This window comes from Schistocerca gregaria, chromosome 5, assembly GCF_023897955.1.
Source record: "Schistocerca gregaria isolate iqSchGreg1 chromosome 5, iqSchGreg1.2, whole genome shotgun sequence".
Classification (NCBI taxonomy): domain Eukaryota; kingdom Metazoa; phylum Arthropoda; class Insecta; order Orthoptera; family Acrididae; genus Schistocerca; species Schistocerca gregaria.
The window spans coordinates 203894199-203916682 of record NC_064924.1 but is presented as its reverse complement, the minus strand read 5'-3'; the positions used below and the strand labels follow the sequence as shown (position 1 = coordinate 203916682).

The 22484-nt window shown below is 43.0% G+C and overlaps 1 protein-coding gene across 5 annotated transcripts in view; it reads right to left on the bottom strand.

Annotated features, from left to right (window-relative positions):
* Positions 1-22484, bottom strand: part of LOC126272556 (irregular chiasm C-roughest protein) — a 1094042-nt gene that overhangs the window by 213171 nt on the left and 858387 nt on the right. For all 5 annotated transcript variants that reach the window (XM_049975476.1, XM_049975475.1, XM_049975479.1 and 2 more), the window contains one exon: positions 14573-14756. In XM_049975476.1, coding sequence (XP_049831433.1) covers positions 14573-14756 — 184 coding nt within the window. The remainder of the gene's footprint in view (positions 1-14572; positions 14757-22484) is intronic.

The window sequence follows — 22484 nt, the reverse complement described above, 5'->3', positions numbered from 1 at the left end:
TGCCCGAGGCAGGATTCGAACCTGCGACCGTAGCGGTCGCGCTGTTCCAGACTACAGCGCTTAGAACCGCACGGCCACTGAGGTCGGCAGGTACGATAACGAGCTGTTCTTGTATTGAGTTAATTAAATAGATCATAATTATGTCATTTCCGATTTTAGTGACTGAAATTCGTTATTTATTAATTTATTTCATCTCATATAGCCGGACAGTGTCACGACAAAGTTAAACAAACAATACGCGACCAGCTTACTGCATTCACAGTTTTTGTGGAATATAAAGACACAAATGTTCCAAATAAACTATAAACCCTATGTCTAAATACTTCTTGATGGAAACTGAGCAGAACAATTCTACATAAGAGTAAAGTTAGACTGGCGGAAAATAGTACACCAGTGTTCTAATTCTAAACAAGATATCAGCGAATCCTTTATTAGAAAATATATCAGTTGTTTTCTTAAACGTTGACGAAATGATTATCGAATTTATTCGTAAATTATGTAATTTTTGACAGGGGCTCCAAGTACAACATCGCTCGTGAGAGAAATATCGGTTGGCGAAAATTAACCAGATTGACACTTGTAAAATGTCTAGTAGTAATCGTCCAGAGTGGTGCAACGTGGTGACCACATGAAAACTGTAGAAGGAATGGAAAGTGCTACACATATAGGCAGAATCCTCTGAAAATGTAGTCTATCCAGCCAGAAAATAGCACAGAGTCACATTCGTTTGACTTACATTTCGTCTGCAGTCTGTGACCCGTATCAAATAGGAATACTAGAAGCGATATAGAAGATGCTACGAAGAGCGGTGAATTCCATCACGGGATCGTGTAGAAAGTGTCAGAGTGCTACTGCGATCGTCCAAATATTCTAGCGACAGACACTACATGGCAGGCGTGCTGCACCAGGAAGAGCTTTACTGTTTAAATTCGTCGCTGCAATATGTACCGAGCAACATATTATTCCTTCCCTCACCCGTTTCTCAAATGACTCTGATTAGAAAACCAATTATACCTCTTACGAAGGGTTGTCGGCAGTCTTTCTTCTCTTGTACCATTCGCGAGCAATGAGGAAACTGATAGTGGCGAAAGAAGTACCGTCTGCCCCACACAGTAGGGTGGATTGCTAAGTATAGATGGAGATGTCATTTAAGGAGTCGTTATTTCTTTTATGTGTTTGCCATAGCTGGTCTATTTCTGAGTATTCGGTACAGTGTTCTGCTGAAAAATACACTGGCATGGAAAACGTAAGGACGAAATTAGCTTACATATCATGCATCATAGCCATATATAGAAACAACGGCTACAGTATAATACGCAGAGTAGCTGAAAAATATACGCAAACAGACGAACACATATGACACTATTTTCAAAGACAATTACTAAACTGAAGTCACTGCGATTTATGATGCTCCACCGAATATTAAAATAAGCGAGACATGGTTTAGATTACTTTTTGTGATCAGCAATGATTGATCTGCAAGTTGCTGTCCACGAAGTTGGTGCCGCCAGCGCTGATGACAATTGGTGGATGGTTGTTACTGCATATGGACGGTCAAATACATCTCCCCGCCTCACTCTGTAAGTGCTGTATGAGACTTAAGTTGTGGGGACGGACAGGCCAGTTCATTCGCCGAATATGCTGTCGTTCCAAGAGTTCATCCACCTGCACTGTTGTACGTGGTCGCACATAATCATCCATAAAAACAAAGCTAGGGCCGAATGCACCCATGAAAAGATGCATGTGGTGAAGGAGTGCATTCGACCGGTGAGTGTACCATTCTCAAAGATTTGGAGGTCAGTAAGAGGATGCAACATCATGTCTCTACACATCATATCAATGGGCCACAAAACGATTATATTCGACAATATTCCTGGGAGCATTATGTGTACCCAGTTCTCGCCATATGAGGATAAGCCCAGAATCTCTACTCACACTGACTCTGCTCTCATCGGAGAAAAGCTCGAGATCCCACTGCACATTGGTCTAGTCCCTATGCTCTTGGAATCATACCAAACGTTGACGCCGATGTGCGTGTGTCAACGGAACACACCGTACTGGCCACTGGGCAAAGAGACCATTCCCATGCTGTGATCGTGGCACTTTGTATTGTGAGATCGCGTGCCTTGCAGTCCTTTTAAACGTGGAGGCAACTGTACCATCTGTTTGATGTGGGTTACTCCTTGCCTATTGCACAATCTAACGGTCTTCTGCTGAAGAACACCGCCACAGTACATCGTAATTGCTCGCTGACTGACACACACTGTCTTTTTCCATTTCTCGAACTCGGAACTGCGGGACAAGCCATATATGGTGCTATATCAACGCTGATCTGTCGCCACGTGATGTCCAACTTCGGGTGCACGACTGGTAGACCTCTGACACATACTCATACACTTTCATTTATTTCCAACTAGTAATTAATAAGTAATACTATTTTACCTGTCTCGTCCTTAAGTTTTGTTGCGCATTAGATCAATGCAGCGTAGGTAAAAGTTAAATCAAACATTCTTTTGTTACTGTTAAATATGAATCCATGCCACGTGAAACCTAAATCCTTGATTTTAGCTATGCCAGGAAATGATTTCGAGGACTTTGCCGCTCTCAATAAGTCATGAACTCAATTTAGCCTTTTCACATCGGTAGTCGTAAAATTAATGGATTGATATTGCACGATGATCCAGGCCTTAAACCCGGCGTATTTTCCGTTATTACGTCAGCAAATTACCAGGTGATCATATTTCTCAACGCGACAGCACCAAACGCGTTATCGATTCCTAATTAGTGTTCAGACGACTGGAACTTAATACCGTAATTAAGAACTCTTTAATGTAAGTGTAATATTAAACGATAAAGTCGTCATTGTTATAGGTAATGGGTGTTTTGTGCGCTTCGAGGGAACGATAGAATTAATAACAGAATTTATTGGTAGGGTTGTTACATAGCTGGAAGTCTGACATTTATTTATTTGTCCTCCATCATGTCCATGTATGCAACAGATAGTTTTAATTGCGTACCGACCGAAATATGTTCTTTTCAAGTGAGTAATTTATGGTATTTACCATTTCTCGACCTGAAAAATAACAGACATAGCTATTACATTTTCGCTCAATTCACAAATCAGTCCCATAGAAAACGTTATCCACGTCTCGGTGACAAAGTAAATCACGGCATTCCAAGTAAAGATAGATACTGGGAACGACTATGTCAGTTTGTGATTAAGATGTCTCCGTTTGCTTTATCGTGCAGAGAGTCACGAAAATTTTGATCATTTTAAAAAATCTCAGGAATGCTAGCAGATGAACGATAGACTTTTATAGAGAAAACTTTCGTTTCTACTAAATGCGTTTGCACTAAGGTAACAAAAGTAATGGGATACCTCCTGATATCATGTCGGACCTACTTCTGCTGCAACTCTAAATGGTATGGACTCAACAAGCCGTTGGAAGTGTCCTATAGAAATTCCGAGTTACGGCGCCTCCATAGATGTCTGTAATTGCGAAAGTGTTGCCGATGCAGCATTTTGAGCACATACTGGCCTGGGTGGCCAAATCATTCGTTATAATTGTTCAGAATGTTTTTCAAACCAATGGTGAAAAGTTATGGCTTGGTAACATGGTACATTATCATCCATAATAGTTACAGCGTTGTTTCGTAGCCAAGCATTGGCACATATCCATTTTCAGTGAATGATCGGTTCAGTTGAACACAAAGTCATGCAAACACAGCCTACCGCCACAGTCCCTTTGTCTACAACTTCGGTCCATGATTTCGTGAGATCTGCGCCACACGCGAACGTTACCTTTAGCTCTTACTAAGTGAAATCGGGGCTCATCTGACCTGGACTCGGTTTTCCAGTGTGTAGGGAGCAACTGATATGGTCACGAACCCAGGAGATGAGCTGAAGGCGATGTCCTGCTTTTCGCAAAAGTAGTCTCGACGGTCACCTGCTGCTATAGCCCCATAACACCAAGTTACGTCGCACTTTCCTAACGGATACGTTCATCGTACGTCTCATGTTGAGTTATGCTACTATTTCACGCAGTGTTGCTTGTCTGCTGTCACTGACAACTCTACACAAACGCCGTTGCTCTCCGTCATTAAGTGAACGCAGTCTGCCATTGCATTGTCCATGGTGGTAGGTAATGTCTGAAATTTGACATTGTCGGCGAACTCTTAATACTGTGGATCTCGTAACATTTAATTCCGTAACGATCTACGAAATAGAAAGTCCCATGCATCTAGCTCCAAGTACCATTGTGCGGTCAATGTCTGTTAATTCTCCTCGTACGACCATAATCATGTCGGATCTCTTTTCACACGAATTACCTGAGTACAAACAACAGATCCACGAGTTAACTGTTCTCTTGTACATTGTGTACAGGAGACTGCTTGCATCTGCAATTGTGCTGTAACAATACAAAATTATGTCGCCTAATATAGGGTTTTTACAGAAAGATTTTATTCCATTTGGAATTTTTCGTGGCAATGTTGCGGAATGTGTTGTTTTTATGGTTTACTTTATTTACGAATCTAGGAAAGCAACATATAGTAGTCTATGAAAGTTACTTCATCACTAAATATCTCATACGATAAGGTGTACATTTCTTCAGATGGAGAGAAACTTATTGTACAATAGTTCCTTTCGGTACTACCGATCGAGGTAGTGTAGTTGTTAGCACACTGGACGCGCATTCGGGAGGACGACGTTTAAATCCCCTTCAGCCTTCCAGGTGTATAATTTCCCTGTTCTTCCTAAATCGCTTAAGGCAAATGCTGGGTTACTTCCTCTGATAAGGGCACGCCTGATTCCCTACCCCATCCTTTCGTCTTGTGTTCAGTCTCTAATGACCTTGCCGTCGACGAGAGGTTGAAAATTAAAACCGCTCGGGATGTAGCAGTGCGGTCTGAGGCGTCTCGTCAAGATTAAGTAGTGCGTAAACGTAGGGACCGATGACCTCAGCAGTTTGGTCCCATAGTCTGTACCACAAATTTCCACACTTTTTTTTTTTAATTTAACCTCTCTTCCTTCCTTCTACCCGTGCTGATCAAATATGGACTTTCCCACTGTGAATGGATGACTTACTGTTCATTACTGTATTTCTCATTCTCTAGCATCAAATGGTTCAAATGAGTCTAAACACCATGGGACTTAACATCTGACGTCATCAGTTCCATAGTCTTAGAGCTACTTAACCCTAACTAACCTAAGGACATCACACACATCCATGCCCGACGCAGGATTCGAACCTGCGATCGTAGCAGTCTCGAGCATCGAATGTTATTGGTAACCGTATACACTGCGATTTGTGATGCAAATCGTACGACACATACGGAAGCAGCAAGGGCCCTATATCCAGCTATGGAGGTAGAGCCTCGAAGAAACCAGGGATCTTCACAGCCTGCGAGTCTAATTTTTAATTTAGAATGGTATTATACTTGGATAAAATAAATGAGTTACACCCGCGCACATAAATATCGAGCGACACTCTTCTCCAAATAGATTCCATGAATCTTTGTACCTTTATGCAAGTAGCAGTTCTCGGTTTGTAGTGGATCTGTCAGCAATTCTGCACTCTGAAATTGCGCACTTGTAAACTACCTGGGGATTCAACCGATTTGGTGCAATTCGTTTGTGGCAACAGATGTAAATGTGGAAACAACAGATGTTGTCGCTCATTAAATGTATTAGAAGACGCGAGTACAACTACCATCTGCTGTGTAGCGGAATGACGACAACGGAAATCTGTAAATCAGTACTGGACCGGGACTCGGACCCGGTTTCCCGCCTAACGCAAGAGGTCGCTTTGACAACTTTGGCTACCCGTGCACGACCCACGGTCCAGACCCAAACTTAAATAAATTGTCGTTCCTGCGTCACAACCTGTACTCTTATAGTTCGCGTAGAGGGGAAGACATTTTTTCCTCAGCTGTTATGAAATACTTGAACTGTATTGGCAGTTAAGAATACAAACAATCATTATCTGTATAAGGAAATGACGACAATGAAAGATGGGTTCTGGTTGTGGGTCGTGCACGGGTAGCCAAAGCGGTTAAGGCGAACGCTAGCGCAGAGAGGGAAATCCGGGTTCGTGTCCCGGTCCGGTAGATATTTTCGTCGTCGCCATTCCCTTATAAAACTCATGGTTGTTCCTTTCGCAAATCAGAATACATTTCATGTATTTCATAACGGCTGCAGTCACCATAGCGCAAATTTTTTCAGGCATATATGTATGTTCGAAGGAACGTAGCATCGTTCTACTGAATAAAGCAGACATAGCAATAACAGATGAAGCCACTGTTGGTAACATTTGGAGTAGGCTTCTGCTTGTACTTCAACAGATCTGAAGGTTTTTCCAGGATACATAACCAGTGGGCTTGTGTCGGAAATCTGTACAAAAGCTTAAGTTGCTTTTCTTTTCTTTTCATGGTGTAGTTACTTTTGCACTATTAAGTTCTGTTTTTACTTTCTGTAAACGGATTGCAAATCGCTACTACACTACTGGCCATTAAAATTGCTACACCACGTAGATGACGTTCTACAGACGTGAAATTTAACCGACATGAAGAATATCCAGTGATATGCAAATGATTAACTTTTCAGAGCATTCACAAGAGGTTGGCGCCGGTGGAGGCACATACAGCTTGCTGACATGAGAAAAGTTTCCAACCGATTTCTCATACACAAACAGCACTTGACAGGCGTTGCCTGGTGAAACGTTGTTGTGATTCCTCGTGTAAGGAGGGGAAACGCGTACTATCACGTTTCCGACTTTGATAAAGGTCGGATTGTAGCCTATCGCGATTGCGGTTTATCATATTGCGACATTACTGCTCGCGTTGGTCGAGATCCAACGACTGTTAGCAGAATATGGAATCGGTGAGTTCAGGAGGGTAATACGGAACGCTGTCCTGGATCCCAACGGCCTCGAATCACTAGCAGTCGAGATGACCGGCATCTTATCCGCATGGCTGTAACGGACCGTGCAGCCACGTCTCGATCCCTGAGTCAACAGATGGGGACGTTTGCAAGACAACAACCATCTGCACGAACAGTCGGACGGCGTTTGCAGCTCGGCGACCATGGCTGCGGGTACCCTTCACGCTGCATCACAGATAGGAGCGCCTGCGATGGTGTACTCAACGACGAACCTGGGTCCACGAATGGCAAAACATCATTTTTTTCGGAAGAATCCAGGTAATGTTTACAATATCATGATGGTCGCATCCGTGTTTGGCGACATCGCGGTGAACGCACGCTGGAAGCGTGTATTCGTCATCGCCATACTGGCGTATAACCGGGCATGATGGTATGGGCTGCCATTGGTTAAAAGTCTCGGTCACCTCTAGTTCGCATTGACGGCACTTTGAGCAGTGGACGTTACATTTTAGACGTGTTACGACCCGTGGCTATACACTTCATTCGATCCCTGCGAAACCCTACATTTCAGCAGGATAATGCACGACCGCGTGTTATAGGTCCTGTACGGGCCTTTATGTATACAGAAAATGTTCGACTGCTGCCCTGGCCAGCACATTCTCCAGATCTGTCACCAATTGAAAACGTCTGGTCAATGGTGGCTGAGCTGTGGTATCGTGTTGAAGCTGCTTGGGCAGCTGTACCTTTACACGCCATCCAAGCTCTGTTTGACTCAATGCCCAGGCGTACGAAGGCCTGTTTTCTCAGGATCTATGCACTCACATGGCGTGAAAATGTAATCACATGTCAGTTCTAGTATAATATATTTGTCCAATGTATACACGTTTATGATATTTCTTCTTGGTGTAGCAATTTTAATGGCCAGTAGTGTATAAAAAGTTACTTTTCTCCTTATATGTGTCCTATTATCGGAACAATACTTACAATCATGAAAGTATTTATACTGCATTCCGAATCCTCTTCACAGTTTTTTCTATATACATGTGTTTTATACTGTACTGCAAACATTTGTAACTGAATTCCTATACCCTGATGTTTTATTTCATGTAGGCCTGTGTGCCCCAGTAATGCTCTAAGGAATTTCATTTCTCTTTCTTGTATATGGTTGTAATCTTTCTGTCATAATGTTAAAGTTTCACTACCAAACGTGATACCCGGCACTGTCATAATATTGAACAGGTACAGCTGTGTTTCGGTCTACGCAGTGCTTGGTGCTCTCGCAACATTGCCTGGTGCCTTCCTAATATATTACTTATATCCTTATCGTAATCATACAAGATATGATAGCCTAAGCAATTGAAATGCTGAACGTGTTCTAAAATTATGTCAGCCTAAGTAACATTTGCCCTTGTGTTTACTCTAGGACGTCAAGGTTACTGATTTTAAGGAAGAAATGTTAAAGTTATACTCTTTACAAATATTATGTAGAAAATAAGTAGCCTTTTGAAGATTATCTTCAGTGTTTTACATTGTCAGTAAGTCAACAGCGTATGGTAGCAAATTTAGTGGACCTTCCTAACATAATTCCAGGTGGTGCCTGACCTTCCCATCTGCGTGGCATATCGTCCACATAAATGCTAAACAGTGTGGATGATAATGCAAATGGTTCAGATTTCTTTGAGCACTATGGGACTTGACATCTGAGGTCATTAGTCCCCTATAACTAAGAACTACTTAAACCTAACTAACCTAAGGACATCACAAACATCCATAACCGAAGCAGGATTCGAACCTGCGACCGTAGCCGTCACGCGGTTCCTGGATGAAGCATCTAGAACAGCTCGGCCACACCGGCCGACTGATGATAATACATATCCTTGTCTTACTCACCCATTTATTAGAAAAATTAAGTCAAAAATAGGTAACATTATACGAATTATTTATACACATTATTTTCTGTTGACCGTAGTCCCGATTAACCATTACACTCCATAATTTAAGCCTGCCTATCGTATTGAAAGGCTTATCTAGATTTAAAAACCTCGTATAACTTGACATGGTGTGTTTATTAAACTCTGATTGAATTAAGTTGCACATTTGAAGACCTAATTGTCCACTTAATCTCCTGTTAAAATATACTCCAGTGAGGGTACTTCTCTTCGGTGACTTTTCTTTCACTGTGGTGAAACCTGGTTATTCAGCTGATCGGTACGGTAACTCTTGTAAGTGTCGGTAGAATTTATTGTACAGAGATCGTTCGCCCCTCAATAATTGTGAAGAGATCGTGGTCACCTCCGTGTCAGGTATCTACCCTACAAGTCGAGTGAGAAGTGTTCAACAGTGCGAAGGTTGTGTTTCCTGAAGTTTCCACGACGCATGGAATTTTACATCTTTCGGACTTACGTCAGGTACAAAATTACTTCTTCTTGTGATATTGTGGTTAACAACCGTGATATACGAGAGTCGGCACAAGATTTTCTGTCACAAACAACGCTAAATGCATCTATGAATAGGACACAGCTAATTTGACGTTGAAACTTATAACATTCTTGGAGCCAGTAGATACGTCTAATGCGGCTTTTATAGCCGAAGAAATGCAACTCGTAACTTCAGGGCAGAAGTGTGCATGCAGAAGAAGTCATGGAAAGTGAGGGTCCACTTTGCATAGTGAACAGACACCGGCGTCATAGTATACTTCCATGACACACAGCTAAAAAACGTTCAACTATTTTATATATCTGTTAAGGACGGATTTCTGTGGAAAGCTTAGATGCTGTTCACATATAATCTGCTCTTAATAGGATCGAGCGTTTGTAAGGGCTTAGGACAATAAGAGATGAATTTAAGTGTAGCGTAGAAAATCTATTAGTGTAATTTCTCAAACCTGCATATGCCAAGCTAGACAGCATCCTCCTTTGCATTGTCGATGATGCAATTTCAGTTCTCAGTGTTCCAAAGCAATGTTTCATTTCCTGTTTAATTTATATGATATGAGATGATCACTGAAGAATTTCTTGTGGCATAACGTGACTATGATAAAACCAAACATTGCAGATGCTCACATTATAATAGTGATATTGTGGAATGCAAGAAGGCTAAAACATGACAGTAGTTCCTTAGAGAGGGCAGACGTATTTGCACTGCCTGTTCCAGTGATTACGCGAATGTCAAGAATACTGGCCACAGCGTCAGTCAAGAAATAATCACCTCAACCGAGAGAATGGTTTCCAGCTTGACCAATCACATAAAACCTCATTTCACAGCTGCGCTCTATAGGGAAATACTGTTGTGAGACTCCGCTGCCTGGTATTTCGACAATTACCCTCCATTTAAATAACTTCGTTAAAAAATACCCTATAATATATCCTTCCCGATTTCCTGCAATACCTTGTCTCATGAAAGTCGCTTCGTTAGGTCCAGCAGTAGTCGGACAACATTGAAGTACTCCAATGGCCTCGATACCGTTTTACATTCCTGAAACGTCCTATTGGAAACGTTCTCCATGTTCCTCACTTAACTGCACGAAGGTTTCCCGTGAATAAGTCCAAATGATCGTTCGAGAAATGTATCATGTTGTATTTTACCATCCAGCTTTGGATCTCATTTCACCACTTCTCTGACTTATAGTTGCCTAAAAAGTTGTTATAAACACTTATGAAAGACAGCCATGCCAAGTTTTCAAGATCACTCTACCAATGAAGGGAAAGTTCATCAGCCATTAATTCCGTTATTTTTGAGACTGTATAAACAATTCCTCAATAATTTTTTATTTCACTGATCCTTGGAACTTGCCTCGCAGATACATGAATCAATGTGACATTTTGTCCATGGTTTTCAGGAAACTTTGTTAAGACCCATTTAAAATGTACCAGAGATAAATACACATGTTTCAGTCGACGAAAAGAAGTTTTGATCATAATCTCCTCTCCGGGCAGCAGTTCTTTCCGAGAAGCACACTTTTCACAGGACAGAAAATTTAGCTGTCTGTGCTGTCACACTCACATATAGAGCAGCAGTACTTTCCGTACCCGAGCTACAAGCTGAGCACAACTCCAATAACCTTGAGATCTCTGCATATATGCCTTCATCTTAACTGCATGTGTCATTTGACCAGAAAGAAATTTGTTCTAGTTGTGGATTATTATAGCATTCAGAGAGAGCTTATTAGAATCTACGAACAAACGCCAGTCTCTTTCACTGGAATTATGGACAAGCGGCTTCACAAGGGATTCAATGTCATTACAAAACCATGTCAACACCGGTGGAGAAAATATTCACGAAAACGACGATAGCGCTCACAATAAACGCTGAGTTTCGAATCAGAAAGAAGAAGACAAGACCATTGAGATACCCTTGAGATAAACAAATGTGGCTCGTTTGTTTCTCAGAGGCATGAAATGTTCTGTAGGTATGCATATTTCCTTCACTGTGTTCTAGTGTTCGTCACTGTATTCGTCTTCGCAGATTGTAAATTAGGGGATTGCACAGTTTGATTTGTTTTAGAACTGATACCATCTATTTTTGTCACACAGAAACTGATTACCTACTAATCATGGGGACACCAAAAAACATCCGATGTGATCCTTTTAACTAGCCTATCAGAAGTCTAACACATGTCAGATAGGATATGTGGGGGGAGGGGCCCATTTTTTTGTATTAGTCGCCAACCTTGCACCCAAAATATAGTTCATAGAATTTTTTTACAACAGTTGGCTCACCACAGATATAACACGAAGAATTTTGTTATTTATAGAGAAGTGAAGAAGCACTTCATCTGAATTTCCACAAAACACAGACGCTTAGAGATCTCCCACTACTGAAACCGAAGCAATAGACACAACGTGAAGAAATACAACGTGAATATGACTCATCAGCCACCTTCGTATCCTGCCGGAACATAGTATAAGATAACAAATTCCTTGAGCGTATTTCAATTATTTACCAACTGTTACATCCGCCAGAAACAAATAAAAGCTAATTAATTAAGCAATACCAAAATCACAAATATTAAGCTTTTTCAAGTTGTTGTATACACTGAACAACTAGGAGGATCACTTCTTCGAAACACCATAAGTGTCTCTCATTGCGATGCATCACTGTGAAATTTGGCGTAACCGTGCGTACGACCTTCCGCTCTAATGGTGCATAAGCGTAGCAGCCTGGGACGGGTTCAGCGGGTTCAGCGACGCTTCGAACAGCAAGGTGTCCTCGCTTCCGAAGAAAAGGCCACAGCTCAGAAGTTCATGTAAGCTCTGTGGTGGGTTAATGATGTCACTTTGGCACCTAATTTCACACAAAAAATGGTTCAAATGGCTTTGAGCACTATGGGACTCAACTGATGTGGTCATCAGTGTCCTAGAACTTAGAACTAGTTAAACCTAACTAACCTAAGGACATCACACTCATCCATGCCCGAGGCAGGATTCGAACCTGCGACCGTAGCAGTCGCACAGTTCCGGACTGCGCGCCTAGAACCGCGAGACCACCGCGGCCGGCGTAATTTCACACAAATTCTGGAGAGCGCCATAGTGGACATGTAATACGATACAGTGATAGCCAAAGGCCCTCTAACCCATATTTCAGCCCTTACTGTATCGCTGCGATTCAGGTCAGAACTGCAACGCCTAGCTTTGAGATAACGCGGAAAGTACTCCAGATACGTCTCCACTAAGAAGTGACACGAAAACGCCTAAGGTGACAGCATAAAGGGTGTCAATAAAACCACATTTCACCGTCGAAAACAACACTTTGAAACTGCCAAGAGTCACAGAAAGGCCCCCTAGAGAACTTCTGACGCCGCTAATAGCGTGGCTAAATTCCCACTCTTTGGAGTGCGGCAGTGTTGCAATTTTTGCTATCATGTGCTGGCCGGAACCACTAGGGTTTGTTCAAAACTTTTAGACGAAATTTGAATATGATTAGGAGTAGCAGGGGTACTTGCTCGTATGCTTTTTCAGCCCTGCTGTTTTGCTATCTCCTGCGACATCATCACGCAGGAGAGTAAATGAATAAAACGGCAAAAGATCCCTCGGCGACACCCGTCTCCCTCCCCGCCAGTTCAACAACCTTCATGCCACCCGCACCTTTGATGGCCACGTTACTAATGAACCTGTCAGAAACTTCGACAGTTATTCAACCTCGGACTGCCCTAGCGCCTCAGTTTTAGGCAACCCCTTCGACACCCGTTAGATGGGATTTCAGGCGCTAGAGCAGCTGCGAGACCGGTGTCGTAGATTCTTATAGATACAGAGGGATTCTTTACCGGTTTTTTATGCCATGTTAACGTTTCATTGCTGCACGATCACGCCACAGGACAGGGGAAAACAAGAGAGCTGAAATAGCGTAAGTACCCCTTGCTACATCGAATTACGTTAAAATTTCGTCGAAGGACTGAACGGTCCTTATTGGTTTCCGCCATCACACGACAGCGAAAATTGAGGTCGTGCTGCACTCCACAGAGGTGCGACTACGTTGAATGGGGATGCAGTCCCAAAACGGTTGAAACGTACGAGGCTGTCGGCGGTTTGAGAACTTGTCTAGAACGTCTTCCTACCTGATGCTGATTCTTTTGTGTTAGCAGAAGAGCCAACACCTTGTAACGAGTGGAGGCCGAAATGCATGCGTTTTAGCTCAAGCAGGCTAGCGTGAGAAGGGAAGAATTATACTGACGTGAGGTCTAGAACACGACAAGGAATGAGAACTCAGAAAGCGGACATAATTAGTTTGATACTTAACTTTAATCTATTAACGATGAACGTCGCTCCGGACGGTACATGATTCACAATGTTATCTGATCAGAATACATTATTGAAGTAATTGTAGTAACTGAATATGGCGCCTTGCTAGGTCGTAGCAAATGACGTAACTGAAGGCTATGCTAAACTGTCGTCTCTGTAAATGAGAGCGTATGTAGACAGTGAACCATCGCTAGCAAAGTCGGGTGTACAACTGGGGCGAGTGCCAGGGAGTCTCTCTGGACTAGACCTGCCGTGTGGCGCCGCTCGGTCTGCAATCACTGATAGTGGCGACACGCGGGTCCGACATATACTAACGGACCGCGGCCGATTTAAAGGCTACCCACCTAGCAAGTGTGGTGTCTGGCGGTGACACCACAGACTGCACTGCGAATGTCTTTTTTCGACTGTGAATTGTGTCCCTTGGAGGCTCTTGGTTACACTGACGCCCTTTATACAGCCCTCTGAAAGCTTATCGTATCGATTCCGCGTGGCGGGGCGTCTCGAATGTTTTCTGTGTGATTCCAACGCTGGGCGTCTCTAGGCTTTGTCATGGAGGCGTCGCCGAAACCGCAGGCGACTTCGTAGTGCGCCACACTTGTGCACCTAAAAGAGTAAACCTGCAGGCGTCTTCGGGCCAAGTTTCACACTTACACGTCGCCATAGGAAGCCATATGCAGGGTCTCGAAAAAAGTGATCCGTTAATTCTCTTTTGCAGTGTACTTAGAGGGCACCCTATTACGGAAACTGATCCCGATAGCAAAATAAGCATTTCAAAGCCGAATTCAGTAACGTCGATTTAGCTAATGACCACCGTTGACATTCTTTGTGACAAAATTGCTAATGAGCAGTGTAGTTAACCACATAATTCCAAAGTACTGTGGGTTGGGTGACACGGTTCCTGCTTTGTAACCCAAGACTTAGACGGGAGTGCGAAGTTCCGCTGCGGGGTACTCACCGCGCACGACGAGCCGCACCGGCGTGGAGGTGAGCGCGTCCTGCGTCGTGTAGTCGGACGGCGTCACCTGGCACTCCCATTCGCCGTCGTCGAACTCGAGCGTGGCGGCCCGCACCAGCAGGCTGCAGTCGCCCTGGTCGCGCGCGCCTGCCCACTCGTACTTCTTCTCGTAGATGCCCACTGGCTGCGGCACACACACACAACACACGCACTCAGTCATCACGAGTCCTTCACACCGAAAGGGCGGTGCAGGTGCATAAGTTTTTTTCATTTCTCCAATATGTTCAAACAACTCTACAGATACACGTAACAGAGCCTTTAGTCATCAACAATATTCTCACCAACTGCGACACAATCGCGAGTATAAACAAATGCTTTTTTATTCCAGTCTCTGATCATAAATGAATTCTTTAGACGATCACCGGTTTCAGTCTGTAATGACCATTTTCAGATCTTTTTTTACACCATATCCTAAAGTGATACGACCATGATGGCGGATTAAATTTATACGTTTTGACGATGCCATTACGGCCGTATCACTTTAGGACATGGTGTAAAAAATATCTGAAGATGGTCTTTACAGACTGAAACCGGCCATCGTCTAAAGAATTCATCTGTGATCAGAGACTGGAATAAAAAACATTTTTTCAATAACATTTCTTTTTCACCATTTACAACAGTCTACAGACACTGGGGTAACTTTTCGTTTCCGCGAATGTAGAAATCATGTCGTTTTGAGGCGAAGAGCTCACAGCATATTCGTCCGGGAAGTTCGTTCGATAGAGAGTGGAAAAAGGTGAAAATCTGAGGGCACAAGATCAGGTGAATAAGGTGAGTGCGGCATGAGTAACCAATCCAACTTTTTGTCAGCCTAGCAGAATTTTGGTGGGCATTATCGTGCAATAGCATCGTTCACGCAGTGTTACTAGTCGTTAATTTTGGATTGCGTTTGCAAGACGTCTCAGTTGCTGGCAGTTAATATCTGCAGTGTTGGTACATCTCGGGGAAGTAATTCGTAGTACACCACACCGTCGCTGTACCACTACACGAATAACATAATCTTTTGTGGATGAGCGTAGGTTTTTCACGGTGAGTTGCTGTTTCATTTGGGCTCAGAAATCCCTTTATTGCTACGGTCGCAGGTTCGAATCCTGCCTCGGGCATGGATGTGTGTGATATCCTTAGGTAAGTTAGGTTTAAGTAGTTCTAAGTTCTAGGGGACTGATGACCACAGCTGTTAAGTCCCATAGTGCTCAGAGCCATTTGAGCCAATCCCTTTATTTTCCTTATGTTAGCATAAAGATACACTACTGGCCATTAACAATGCTACACCACGAAGATGACGTGCTACAGACGCGAAATTTAACCGACAGGAGGACGATGCTGTGATATGCAAATGATTAGCTTTTCAGGGCATTCACACAAATTTGGCGCCGGTGTCGAGACCTACAAAGCGATGACATGTGGAATCTTTCCAACGGATTTCTCATACACAACGAGCCGTTGACCGGCGTTTCCTGGGGAAACGTGGTTGCCTCGTGTAAGGAGGAGAAATGCGTACCATCACGTTTCAAACTTATTTAAATGTCGGATTGTAACCTGTCGCGACGGTGGTTTATCGTATCGTGATTTTGCTGCTCGCGTTGGTCGAGATCCAGTGACTGTTAGCAGAAAATAGACTCGGTGGGTTCAGGAGGGTAATACGGAACCCCGTGCTCGATCAGTGGCCTCGTATCAATAGCAGTCGTGATGACAGGCAACTTATCCGCAAGGCTGTGGCGGCTTGTGCAGCCTCGTCTCGATCCCCGAGTCAACAGATACGGACGTTTGCAAGACATTTACCATCTGCATGAACAGTTCGACAACGTTTGCAGCAGCATGGACTATCAGCCCGGAGATCATGGCTGCGGTTACCCTTGAGCTGCATCACAGAAAGAAGCGATTGCGATAGTGTACGCAGCCACGATCCTTGGTGCACGAATGGCATAACGTAATTTTTTCGGATGAATCCAGGTTCTGTTTACAGCATCATGATGGTCGCATCCGTGAGTGGCGACATCGCGGAGAGCGCACATTGGAAGCGTGTATTCGTCATCGCCATACTGGCGTATCACCCGCCGTGATGGTATGGGGTGCCATTGGTTACACGTCTGGGTCACGTTTTGTTCGCATTGGCGGCAGTTTGAACAGTGGACGTTAAATTTCAGGTGTGTTACGACCCGTGGCTCTACTCTTCATTCGATCTCTGTGAAACCCTACATTTCAGCAGGATAATGCACGACCGCATGTTGCAGGTCCTTTATGGGCCTTTCTGGGTACAGAAAATGTTCGACAGCTGCCCTGGCCAGCACATTCTCCAGTTTTTTCACCAACGTATAACATCTGGTCAATGGTGGCCTAGAACTGGCTCGTCACAATACGCCAGTCACTACTCTTGATGAACTGTGGTATTGTGTTGAAACTGCATGGGCAGCTGCAACTGTACACCCTATCCAATCTTTGTTTGACTCAATATCAAGGCCGTTATTACGGCCAGAGGTGGTTGTTTTGGGTACGGATATCTCAGGATCTATGCACCCAAATTGCGTGAAAATGTAATGACATGTCAGTTCTATTATAATATATTCGTCCAATGAATACCCGTTTATGATCTGCATTTCTTCTCCGTGTAGTAATTTTAATGGCCAGTAGTGTCTCTGCAGTGATGGTTCATCTCGGGGAAGCACCACACCGTCACTGTTCCACTAGACGAATAATATAATCTTTTGTGGATGAGCTTGGTTTTTTTTCGGCGAGTTGCTGTTTCATTTGGGCTGAGAAGGCTCAGAAATCCCTTTATTCTCCTTATGTTAGCATAAGGATACCATTACTCGTTACCAGTAACGATACAGGATAGGAATGGTCGGTGTTGTTCACGAGCCAACTGATGGCGATGAAGAAGGGATGCACTTATGTCCACCGACTGATTTTTGTCACTTTGGCTTAGTGCACGTGGTATCCATGCGCCTGATTTTGGAACCTTCTCCCTAGCATGCAAATGTTGCGCTATGGTGGAATGATCACAGTTCATCACATTTGCCAGTTCTCCAGTATACTGCCGTCGGTCATTGTGGATAACGCATTTAAAGTACCTTCGTCAAAGGTTGGTGAATAATTCTTCCTAAGCGTAGACGTTCACTACTGCTAACACGATCCCGTTTAAAACCAGAAAACCATTTTCTTGCCGTTCAGTGGCATTATCCCCATATACGGGACAAATGTTTCTGGCTGCCTCTCCTGCTGTCACCGGTCTGCTGAACTCAGGCCGAAGAATACATCGGGAATGTTCGGATTTCTCCACTTGGAGCTCTATTTTATAGCGTCCACAGCTCCACTAACTACTCACTACGTCTGTATGAGTACAGGACGATAACAAAACTCAAATATCAACATACATATGGTTCATATGGCTCTTAGAACTATGGGACTTAACATACGAGATCATCAGTCCCCTAGACTTAAAACTACTTAAACCTAACTAAGCTAAGGACATGACACACAACCATACCCGAGGCAGGATTCGAACTTGCGACCGTAACAGCAACGCGCTTCCGGACTGAGGCGCCTAGAACCGCTCGGCCACTACGTCCGGCTAGCAACAATTAACTACAAATTCAAAATGACAATCGATAAATAAACTCATAACGACTGCAATAGCAACCTGCAGAACAAAAAGGCTACGAACTTATTCACCAATGTAATATTACTATTCGTCATGTAACTTATTCATTCTTAGAGAAATTTGAGGAGATTTTACAGGACATGTTGCATGGAATTATTAGATTCTGGATCGAGGGTAAATCGAAGAAAAACGAAAGAAATGAGATGTAACAGAAATGAGAAAGAGACAAACTTAACATCAGAATTTGGGATCACGAAATAGAGGAATACAAGGAACTCTGCTAGCTAGGCAGGAAAATTTCATTTGATGGACGGTGCAAGAAGGACACAAAAATCAGACTACCATTGGCGAAAGCTGCATTCCTGGCCGAGAGAAGTCGATTAATATGTAACATAGGCCTTCATTTGAGGAATAAATTGCTGACAATGTTCGTCTGGAGCACACCATTGTATGATAATGAAATATAGTGTGTGAAAACCGGAATAGAAGAGAATCGAAACATTTGAGATGTGGTGTTTACAGAAGAATGTGGAAAATTAGGTGAACTGACATGGCTAGGAATTTCATTCTAGAGGCAAGAGGTTCATTGTATTATTCAGTGAAATACTGGTTCTGCAATTCCACGCGTTCAGTCATCTACTATCCCATTCTCTGTATTTCTCTCTCTAGGCAACTGTTTCCCACACCTATCACTTTTGTTGTTTGTATTTCTTGAGCATTCAAGTCCCTGGCATCACTGACATAATTTACTACAATAATTAGTGTTCTATTTTCCTTTGCGCTCGTATGGTCTTTTTTATTATCAAAATACGCATTTTATCTTTCATTGAGGTTTACTTGCACGATCTCCTTCAACTGACCTTTCCCTAATTTACGATATCTGTTATTATTTTTATTTTATTCAATTTATTGTACTTTTTAAATTTATTTTCCTTCACATGTTTAATTTATGTTATTTAATATGAAGGTTTTAAATCATGCAGCTGTTCTGGAGTTTTTATTCTGTTTATCTGTCAGTTTACATGTATGTATTTCTTTCGATGGTATATTTTATATTACTATTCATTTTAATATTCGTAATTTTTTCTAAATGGTTAATTTTACATACTACATTGCATACGAAAATCAAAATAAAACATTTTTTTCTGATTTTGACAGTATTCAGTGCTACTCTTGTATTCATCACCGCCTTCTGGTGGCTTAAATTGTCTTCATGGTTTTTGCGTTGAAGTTAGTCAGTTATCCTGTCGTAGTACCTTTCTTTGTTACGTACCACCTACATGTATCTGATAACCAAGATGTTCAAGATGTTTATTTCAGTTGTTTAATGTTTGACAATATTCGTATTTTCATATCCCGTACATTCCTTATATAGTTAGATTTTCTGATATTTGCTATGTATTTCCGGTTTGCAGACAGATTGACGGTGGGCTCTACTCGAAACATATGAAATAAAGTAATTAATTTGTGAGGTGGTGGCCTCTTATTCATTGACCAGTGGGGCAATTGTGTAGTATTCCTGGCGAACGTACGCACATTTACTATGAGCTCTACCTACGGGTAGAACACCGCTCTCTGAATGATTGCAGCACTTCAGTTGAAAATAAAACACCAGGAGGATGCAACACAGACGTGTGTGGAACCGTGGAGTGAACTTCCATGATGTCACGAAGGAGAATTGCCACCAGGTCTGGATCATCACGTTAAATGCAGAGGGCTTATCGGTCAGGGAAGTTTCTCGACATATGCACCGGAATCAAACTAATGTTGAACAGACGTGGAATCGGTTTCAGTTTACAGGTAGTGTTAAGGACTTACATCGCACAGGTCGTCCACTTTCGACAGGATGAACCAAGGTACCCATGAGCTGAGTGCTCCAGAATTGAAATCGACGATCGAAGAGTCTACAGGTTGTCATATGTTGCATAGAATAATTTGGAGATAATTGCGTGATGTGAATCTCCATTCCCGACAACTGTGGTGAGCGCCGCGTCGTACATCAGAACACCATCGACTCCCTTACAGATGGACAACGAATTACGGAGAATGGACGCCCCAGGATTGGCGTTGATTGTTGTTTCCGGCCGAAACTTGAATCTATTTGTACCCCGGTAATCGCTGACGACGTGTATAGAGACGACCCGATAATAGGGAATGCCTCCAAGACTGTGTCCCACGCATGCTACAAGGTTTTGGTGGAGTGGTGTTCTGGCGTGGTATTACATGGGACTACCGAACACCGCTCGTGACTGTTGAGGGTAATACCAAAGCTCTACGGCAAAGGTACGAGATTCTACAAGCAAGAGTAGGACCATGTCGCCAACATTTTGGTGACGATGGGCACGCGAGTTATTATCCATCAAGATAAAATATTCACCTTCATGGATGATAATTCGCTCTCCTGTCGTGCTGTTCTCGTGAACACATTCATTCCTCAAACAGGGATCATCAGAAATGAGTGACCTGCCTGTACTCCGCACATGAAACGAAGTGAAAATGTACGGGATCCATTGAAACAACTGTTTTTCGATATAGGCAACGACCACGTATTCTGACGACTTACACAAAATCGCATCGCCTTTGAAAGGTGGTACAAAATGAGTCGGACCTCATCGTCTCGTCGATGCTGTATCACGACTGATTCAGTCCTGAATTCGAGTAAGAGGACTTTTCACTACGTACTGCGTGGCTCAGGAGTGCTGTGGAAAATCCGCATGGGAAGTAGACGATTTAGTCATTCCACAAATCATGACGCTTTCGTTGATTTGGATATATTGCAGATTAATATATACACCGGTGTTTATTTTCTGTGGCATGAATTTCGAAATAAAGTAATTATGCAAAGCTTTTTTTGACTCGCTCTCGCTGAGCACGCGCACAGCCTGTAGACGCAACTGGAAATGCTAGAGCATTCCATGAACCGTGCAACCTGGTCAATCACCCCCTGATAACTAATGTTCAGTGCACTTACCCACGTCAATGTAAGGTCCCGAGTTCGAGTCTCGGTCCAGCACACAGTTTTAATCTGCCAGGAAGTTTCAGATGCACAATTACTCAATGCAGAAGCATAAGATTTGATGCTCTTGGGTGGGGGGGGGGGGGGGGGGGAGGAAGGACGCATGGGAGCAACACAGTAGACTCTAGGCAGCCAAAGCAACACGCTAACGTGCCTCAATATGAATAAATTTCGTACATTAACTCTTAATAAGGCAATGTTTTTGGGAACATTTTTTTCTGTTTTTCTGCAAAATGTTTCAAGTTCCATCCTTCAGTGGGTAAATGTGGTTCCAAGCGACGCTGATTCTCTTACACATAGCGACATTGTATTCTTTCTGGTGAAAAGTTTCTAAATAGTACGCATCTTTAACAGACATCGTACAAGGTTACATGAGCATCTATTATCGGTTAGCAGTTTCTTTCCATTTTGTTGCACTGTTATTTATTGAGCAATGAAAACTGCTTGGTAACTGAGGAAGGAGATTTTGAAGTTGAGTTATAAAGATATGTTAGCAAATTCTTACTTTGGACATTGTAAATACTTTTCAGGGACAACAAGACCAGGCATGATGAGGTAAACAGGAGCTCTTTTGGCACTGAATAATAAACAATATAACAGTTTAGGTCCCTGGCAGGGGTATAGGCCGAAAGGGAAAATGAAGACTTTGCCCTCAGGGATAGTCGATTATGGAATGCAGAAAATATGGAATTGTTCTGTACTTTGTACCAAAACTGAATTGTATTAAGACATTTCAGATGCAATAGTGCAAAATACAGCCATTTTTTCGGCCCAAGGAACAACATTGCGGTACTTTTATTACAGCACTCATGTCCCTTTTTTGGACAATGATTATTTAAGAATGAATTTTTGAATGCAGTTTTTCAAATTGTTCACACCACCATGCATATCTACACTCCTGGAAATTGAAATAAGAACACCGTGAATTCATTGTCCCAGGAAGGGGAAACTTTATTGACACATTCCTGGGGTCAGATACATCACATGATCACACTGACAGAACCACAGGCACATAGACACAGGCAACAGAGCATGCACAATGTCGGCACTAGTACAGTGTATATCCACCTTTCGCAGCAATGCAGGCTGCTATTCTCCCATGGAGACGATCGTAGAGATGCTGGATGTAGTCCTGTGGATCGGCTTGCCATGCCATTTCCACCTGTCGCCTCAGTTGGACCAGCGTTCGTGCTGGAAGTGCAGACCGCGTGAGACGACGCTTCATCGAGTCCCAA